The sequence below is a fragment of the Apaloderma vittatum genome, unplaced genomic scaffold, assembly GCF_000703405.1.
Source record: "Apaloderma vittatum isolate BGI_N311 unplaced genomic scaffold, ASM70340v1 scaffold27919, whole genome shotgun sequence".
NCBI lineage: Eukaryota > Metazoa > Chordata > Aves > Trogoniformes > Trogonidae > Apaloderma > Apaloderma vittatum.
The window spans coordinates 1-8,839 of record NW_009736234.1 but is presented as its reverse complement, the minus strand read 5'-3'; the positions used below and the strand labels follow the sequence as shown (position 1 = coordinate 8,839).

At 43.4% G+C, this 8,839-nt stretch overlaps 1 protein-coding gene across 1 annotated transcript; it reads right to left on the bottom strand.

The window, feature by feature from the left end:
• Positions 1-824: 824 nt before the first annotated feature.
• LOC104279572 (protein O-glucosyltransferase 1-like) lies at positions 825-8,737 on the bottom strand (the record flags this gene model as incomplete). Its single annotated transcript, XM_009876902.1, has 5 exons — positions 825-888; positions 2,437-2,558; positions 5,057-5,192; positions 5,596-5,739; positions 8,647-8,737. Coding segments are annotated over 5 exons (557 nt in total), but the record flags the coding sequence as incomplete, so codon positions are not given.
• Between the last annotated feature and the right edge of the window lie 102 nt (positions 8,738-8,839).

Below are 8,839 nucleotides of genomic sequence, written 5' to 3'. Positions count from 1 at the left end.
ATGGATGTTCAAGTGTTCAAACTGATCCTTAGAGTTTGCAAATTCTATCTTGACTTCCTCTGGGGTCTCAGGGGATTGTGGCTCCTGAGGACAGTCTCCAACAGTGCAGACAGAGGCAAAGAAGGCATTCAGTAACTCTGCCTTCTTTCTGTCCTCTCCCTCCGGGGCACCCACTTCATTCACCAGAGGGCCTACATTGCCTCTAGTGTTAGTTCTGCTGGCAATGTATTTGAAGAAGCCCTTTCTGTTGACCTTGACTTCCCTCCCTATCTAGTAAGGCATCAATTCCATCCCTGCTGGCCACTGGGGAGGAACAAAGTCTTGGGTTTAACATTGTTGTCCAACTGTAACTGGAGAGAAGGCAAAAATAATCCACTCTCTTCTCCTTCACCATCCAGGTAACTTAAAGCAAGAATACTTTTGATTCAGTGTCGAGCACTTGCACAGTGAATAAAGCATTCACACTGGCAAGACGCATGTACATCAATTCCAAATCTTTAAATTTGTACCGTGCACCTGCAGTTCCCTCCACAGAACAAAACAAGCCAGTTACTAGTGTGACACTTTTACTCATTAGGAAATAATGTAGCAAACTCATAACAACTTTTGTTTCCAATATGAGACTTATAAATCAGTTGCAAATGGCATCTCTTAGGAAGAATCGCTAGTGGTGAAATGCTGCTGTACAAAATGTCTTGCTTTCCTTACTTTTAAAAAATACATTCTGGGTTACACTTGTTTAGGTCTTGGAGATGCAGAAATTTCTGCGTACAGACAGCTGTCAAAGCCTATGTTGGTAAATCTCTTGTTATAGGAAAATAGGCTCACCTGGATCCTCGGAAATATCCTTTAGAGATTTTTTTCATCCATGGCCATTTTTCTGCAGATCTGAAAATATTGTTTACACATGGCAATAAATGATTTAATATAACCATGACATAGCGCTCTCATCAGTTTTCACAGCATGATCTCTTTTTATTATTCTTCATTTTTGATGGAAATCACTTTCTTCATTATAGCAGGAAAAAATCTCAGCCAGGTCCAATGAAACAGGTTTTCCTGTGAATATTGTGTTTAAGGTAACATGATATAGACTACTTTTCAGAATACCTTTCAGTCAAAACAATATATTACACACAACCCCCCTCACCAAACCTGAAAGGATATGAAAATTTACCTAAAATTTAAATCCACTTTTTGCATTGTTGCTTTGTTTTTCTGTATTTCACTAAATATGGATATTGCAAAATGGTTAAGAGTTTCTAACCACTATAATTTCCCACTAAAAAAAACCCCAAACAAATAAAAAAACAACCCACCTCGTGTTTTGCATGTAAAACACGGAGGCTCGTTGTTTCTCCAAATAACTTTCATTTTAAATCCAAGCAAGTCTTTCAAAATAGCTGTTCACATGTTTTACTTCTGCCAGCGCAGACACCTGACTCCCCCTGGGGAACTTTTCTGTTGTACCTTGCTTGATGTGTAGGTCCTGATCCTCAAACCGATCTGCAAATCTGCGAAGGTCAAGCTTTGCATGTGCTTGTAACCCAGTGACACCAGTGGGGTTCACTCAGAAAGCAAGGATTAGTAAGTACTCTGGACCTTCATATTATATCATATTAGGCTTCAGCTATGATAAGTCCTATCGATCTTCAGATTTTGAAGATGGAAACATTTAACCTTGCATTCTGATGTCAAGTGATTGACACTGAGGTATGGGTTTTTTCTTAGGTTTCTATGTTCACTCAATGTTGCACAATTTGTTTGTCACTCTACAGGCAAAATAGCCCCTTATTCTGCTAACTCAAAGACCCTGCCAAAAGAGACTCCCAGTCAAAAACGTCTTCTGTCTTACTCTCAGCCCAGTAATGACTCTTGATTCTTGGGAAGGATTCCAGGTTTCTCTATTGCACAATAATACTTAAGTAAAAGCAGCTCTAAATAAGGCTTTCCTTTACCCTTCCAGAAGCTTATACAAACATCCTGGGTCATCCCAGCAGTGAAAACAACCTCAGCTCCTACAGAAGCAGCTGGATACAAAGGAAAAGATTTCCATGTGTCAGGGGAGATTTCTGCAGGCAAAAGATAACTGCTGCTTTACTGATGAACGCTTTCACAGAAAATGATAATAATCTGGCCCTGACAGCATGAAGAATGTGTATACTTTGTCCTCTGCATTCCTTACTAAAGTGTTGGAAACAGAGGAGCTAATTATAACTTCCAGTTACATCATCCAAGGTTTCCACAGAGAATTCTTACACAGTAGTTAGGCTCTACCTAGTTAATGAGAGGCACCAGGACAGATCACAGGCCAACAGACCTATGGTCTTAGGCTTCAACATTGGCCCGATGCTGCCCAGTGTTAGATGGCTTTTACTGTGAGCTTGTCTTCCACTAAACCTCTCCCCACGCAACACCATTTTCAAAATGCAGTACCTTTTGAGGTCTTCTCTCATGAGGTCCCAGCGCCCTAAACCTGTTGGGTAAATTGGCCAAACAGCTGGTCCTCCTTCCCAAAACGTCCAGGCAGGATACATGATGTCATTGTATTCAGCTGTCTTCACAAAAAGGAGAGCAATGTAAGAATAAGAGCACTATCTACTTCAGCTTACTGACTGAGCCTGTCAGTAACAAATGTCCCTTCTGGGAGTTCTGATGGCTTTCTCCATTACTGTTCCATAAGCAGCCACGAGAGCTTTGCAGTCACCACAGTATTGCTGGATTTCCTATGAAGACAATCCAATATTGAAATGCTTCAAAGGTTTTAAAAAGGCTATGTCTTGCTGTGTGACAACAAGGGACCTTCATGTTAGAAAATAAGAGGTTTGCAATACAGCCAATTACAGTAAACAGCGAAGACCTGAGACCTGACCTCACCTTTCTTAAGACCTGTGCCTAGGTGTAGCTACAAATGTTTCCTACTGATAAGAGGCATTATTATCTCCTCAGAGATGGAGCCACTTATAAACACTTGGATGTTTAGGTTTCCAGCACCTTCAGTTCATTCCAGCCTTCCTAGAAATCGCTTAACAATTCACTGGAACAAATATCCAGGCCATGTAAGAATTTCAGTTCCTCACTCTTATTTGGATGCTGAGATCCCCATATAACCGCAGTGAAGACCAGCACTTAAGTAAGACTTAAACCCTTTCATGAAACCAGACTATAGGCCATTTCCTTGCACTAGTAACAAAACATCCTACACAACTATCCATCTATCCGTCACCTGGTGATACTGGAGAGAGTCCAAGGCCAGCAGGGTAGTTAGGAGGTTGGTGCACATGACATACGACCAGAGGCTGAGGAATGGGTTTGTCTGTGCATGGAAGAGGTGGCTTGGGAGAATCTAAATGCTGTCTCCTACTACCTAATGGAAGAGTTCAGAGAAGATGGAGGCTTTCAGAAGCACAGAGACAGAATGAGAGGCAACAGGCTTTGATTACAGCAAGGGAAATTCCAAACAGATATTGGGAAATGTGTTTTCATCCTCAAGGAGGTAAAATACTGTTCGTAGATACCATGTCCTTGGGGAGGACACATCCCAGAGCACCCTGATCTAGTTGGTCCTGCTCTGAGTGAGGTGCTGGACTGGGTGATCTGAGGTCTCTTTCAACTTAAATAAGCATCTGTTTCTATGATCTACTCCTTCTCAATCTTGCTATAAACTGGCATTGCTAAGAAGCCACGACAGCTCCATCACCACCCCAGAGATGGCCTGGCAAGATGCAGAACTGGACAACCCCATAATGCTTGTGCTTTCAGCCTCAGAACCCACCCTGGACCAGCATACTGGCGCCCTCCTCATTCTTGTATAGGCTAATGCTGGCTGGATAAAATGGGAGCTGTGCTTGGGTCACTGGGTTTCAGCTAAGGATATTCAGTTCAGATACTGGACAACAGTGACTGGAGAACTCAGATTCTTGTAGGGTCCTGCAAGGCACCCAGGGGCAGGGTGATGAATACAGGTGCAAAGATTAAATTCCTGCAACCTGCTCTGCACTAGTATGGGTTCTGCTGGCTAGAGTTAAGGCTGCACGATGGTCAGTGGTCAGGACTGCAACACCTGGTAGCAAACTGAGTTCTTGAGTGACAGTGCTTGCAACACTGTATTGAAATTCTAGAGACAGTTTTAGGATGGCCAGTTACAGACTGTATTAGGGTTCAGACTGAAGAAGCTGAAGATCTGGGTAAGATGCTACACGTTAGCCAAAACAGAATAGGGCCTAAAACAGCAAAAGCAAATGGTTTATTGCTGCTTTTTGCATGTTCCTGTCTGCTAGGTTCCAGCCAAGGAGAGAATCATGATCAGGGTTAGGTAGCAAGGGTGCAGGCTTTGGGCACATGGGGCACACACTAAGTAAGGCAAAGTAAGATTAGCTGAAGCTTGAGGTATAATGATATTTTGTCAGAAGGAATGAGACATTACACTACAGTCAAGTTTAACAATGGGAGAAGTAAGAAAACACAGGGAAAGGCTCTCGTATCTAGGAATGGATAAGCACAGAGTGAACGTCTTTATGCATGTGTGTGCCTCTGTGTGTGTGCGCATGATGGCAGATGGAAAAGAGAATCCAGGCAAAAAGGGTCCACAGGAAACAGCAATATTACAGAGGGGAAAATAAGAAAAGCTTATCTGTGGTAGCAAAAGGGAGACCTAATACATTCACATTAAATGACATTAACCGTACGACAGCTGACTGGTGATCAAAAATCCTCAACAATGCTGATATACCACGGCTACAATTTAGCAGGGGCATTGCAGCAAATGACAGCAATCCTGGCACATATCCATCCAGCTGTGCACCATTCTGCTGTGGCAGAGGTACATTTTTTTAACCTGGAAATGGAGCTAACAAGGGGAAAAACTGTTCTATTCAGTTAATCTGCAAGTCTGTCTGCCAGAAAACTGGAAATGAAAGGAAACATAATGAGCAAAAAAGAGCAAGCAATTCTGACACACGCAAAACGTTGGAAGAATCATCTACAGAAATAGGTTCCCAAAAGAAAGAAGGACATGCGTGTTTCAGAAATGCTCAGCTTCCGAAGGTGTGCACACCTTACTGAAGGAGAAGACTGGGATGATGGGTTTCATCCACTTGGGGACCTGGGGGTAGTCTCGCACGTTGATCACCATTTCCATGTCAGGGAGGTGGTCAATGATCCCCAGAAGGAAGTGCTCAACTCCGCTGCATCTGTGGGAAAAGACATACAGCAAAGAGCTGTAAGGACAAGGCAGAACCCTGAAGCCTCTCGCAGGCCTTTCTCCCTGCACAGGAACAGAGGAGACTGTGAGCCTGAGCCACATGCAATGTGGGCTGGGAACTGTCTAGAGTAGCCTAGCACAGACAACAACGAAACCATCCATCCTGTTAAATCAAGCCTGATCTGCAGGGATTCTCTGTGATCCCACAACCAACCAACCGTTCCTGCAAGAATGACACTTGGCTCTTGCTCCTTTTAAACACCACACATCATTTTCTAGGTAAGAGCTCAGACCTTTGAAATGTCATTAAGCACAATGATTTTCAACTTGGCAGAGTTGGAAGTACTCCTGTATCCCAGCTAGGGAGACAAGATGTTCAGCACAGCTCTTACCTTGCAGGGAACAAGCAGTCCTGCTCACGGTATAATTTGTTTTTAATGATCTGGTAGTGTGTCCCAAGCTTCCGGCTCACCACATCTGACATCATCTCCTTGGAAATGCCACCTCGAAAAGGAGCCAGGTCCTGCTCCAAGACACTGAAACAAAACAATCAGTTATTATTATGTACAATGGGGAGGATGCTGTCCATTAAATTACTGCAGTATACCGAACAGACTTCTAACTAAAACAAGCTCCATGTAGTTTCAAGGAACTCTGCTGTGTGTGGCGCAATTGAGAATTTAAGTCACTTGGAAAAGCTGTTACTCAGAGACTAGAAGGTCCAAGCTTCATTGTTTGACTATCTAAGTGATGCTTGCCTGAACAGAAAGCCCAGCACAGGAGTCTGAGGCTAAATCAACACGGACAACTCTAGTCTCCTAGAAAGGACCTTACATACCCTGCCAGGTTACAGGTAAAAGCCTTCAGTTCATTAACCTTTGAGTTGTGAAGCTTGTGCTCTGGCCTTCCATGAATGATGGGCCACACCAAGACCAAATTCCTCACACAACGTTATGCTATTTAGACACCAAAAAAAAAAAAAAAAAGTATGAGTCTAGTTGCAAGGAACAGCATCACCCAGTGATGCTGGTTGCAGTAAGAGACAGCCCAGGATGACAGGTCTATGTAGCTTACGTTCTGTGACATCTGCACATCACCAGCAAGCTCCAGGAATGCAGTATGAAAACACAAAACTAATGAATATAAGAAAATACAGGATACAGTTTACGTAAATTTAGTCTAAAGGTCCTCAGGTCCACTGCTTGGAGCAATTAATGAATGCTGTGGACTGTAACAACCACAAAGACATCCTCCCCACTTTTGGTAGACGCTACATCAATGGTTAGCTTAACATAACTTTGTTGGGGTGATCCAACTGCGAGGGTGGTCAAATACTGGTACAGAAACAGCTTCTGCTCTTTGATATATTCAAAACCTGACTGGACACAGCCCTGGCAATCCTGCTTGAGCAGAGAAGTTGGACGTAATGACCTCAAGAAGTCCCCTCCAATCTCCTGGATTCTGCTGTTCCATCATCAGGTAGAAAACAGTAGAATCACACGAAGAATTGCCATTGTGCAGGGATGCAAATGTAACGAGCTTGAGAACAGGAAGAAAGTTTTACGGCACGTCCATGTCACTGTAACCTAAGTGGCAATGGAAGGGATCAATGAACAAGATAGGACCTTCAGTCTTTGGCCACAGAAGATCAGACGTAAGTAGAATCAGTTATGTGGGGGAAAGTAGTGGCTTTCAGTACTCTGCCGCATGTTTACGTACCTCCAAATCAGCTATCAAAATGAATGGAGTTTCTTAAGTGTCACAGAGAGTATGTGCTGCATTATCTTCCCGGTTTCTTTTGTAATGCCTGTCACAATAGCAGCACCTCTTAACAAGCCTTAAACAAACTACTGCTTTAGTGAAAACTAAGTTTTGAGACCCACAGAAATTGTAACTTCACGTTACTATTAACTATCATGTTCTGAAGCAGATCTGGAGGTCGTAACCACTTGTAAAGGTATTCTACCCAAAGGTGGGTAGAAGATGGTGGAGTGTACTTTGAAAGATCAGGAGATGTCTTTAGGCTGTACCTGAAATAGAACTTAAGAAAAAAGACTGGAAGGCTAAACTAGAAGAGACTTTTCCTCACTAGTATTTCACCAGCAACAAAGATCAAAAACTCCAATCGGTGTACAGTTACCCAATATGACTCATCTGATATAAAAAGCGAATATGGGACTCAATCTCACCCCCAAAGCGAGCGAGCACATCTTGTACTTTTAAGTAGGAGGCTTAAAGTTGGGCATCCGTGTTTTTGCATTTGGAATCCTAACCCTAAAGGCAGAAGAATCTGTTGAATCTTCCCTGAATTCCCTCTTGTCCTTTAAATAAAAATGCAGCTTACAGGTATCAAAAAAACCCAGTCCTACAATCCCTGCCCATGTGGCAATGATGACCTACACACCTGTAACGTTTGCCACGCTGCAGCCATGCTCTGTCAGAGTGTACAGAAAGGAAGTCTGGTTTTGGCTATGTCTACAAGACAGATCAGCCTGCGTTTGACCACAGGATCAGGGCCTACAGTGGTCTTGCATCACATATGAGCTTCTACCTCTGCACTACATTCACTGTAGAAAGATTAGGCCACCATTTCAAGTCAGAGTGCTGGCATTACACATAACACTCCATAGTTATATATATATAAAAAAAAAAGTAAGCATGACTTGTGTCTTCCTGAATGAGCTCCCCTTCAATCATACTTTGTGAAAGTCAGGTAGGTAAATATCCACCATCATTCCAACTCTCACAAGCAGTGAACTAAACTCCCTAGAAAGAGCACTAAAAACTACAGCACACTATCACACCAAACAAATCTGTGCTCTGCAGCAGCCTTCCTTGATCCAGCTATTTAGAATATCTTGCACACAGTTGATTTCTTCCACTTCTAAATGTTCATGAGAAAGACTTGTTAGCCACACTGCACTGAGAAGGCAGGAGTGGTTTACCAAGATAAAAATGTCACCAGCTCTGTGTATGCTTTATTGCACGATCATATATGAAATGCTGACCTGCTGTGCATTCAATTGCAGAGCACAACATGCAGCGTGATCAGTTTGCAGGTGGACACTACTGCAACTATGGAAGTCACAGAATCTCCCAGGCTTGGAAAAGACCTTTAAGATGATCGAGTGCAACCATTAACACTGGCAAGTCCTAAAGTAAAGCGTATCCCTAAGCACTATGTGACATGACTCTTAAATACCTCGAGGGACAGGGACTCCAAAACTGCCCTGGGCAAGCTGTTCCAATGCCTGACAACCCTTTCAGTAAAGAAATCCTTCCTAATACCCAATCTAAACTTCCCTTTGTGCAACCTGAGGCACCGTGACCTGTGACGGCTGCAGATGTGACAGCTCAGAGCCCAGATGTTCTCTGGCCAATTCCCAGCTCGGCAGAAGTCTCCCCTCTCCTGCCCAAGCGGTCCCTGCGGACCAGCCCCTCACCTCCGGTGGCAGCTGCAGTTCTCCTTTACACAGGGCTTATACACCTCCACGTCTTTCTTGATTTGGTCAGTTATCGCTTTCCATTTCGCATCTGAAACAAACGGGAAGTCGAAGGAATTAATTCCTCAAACCACCGGAACAAACCGCAGCCCAGGGAGAACATCCCTAAAACAAGCCGGGGGCACCCCCTGAG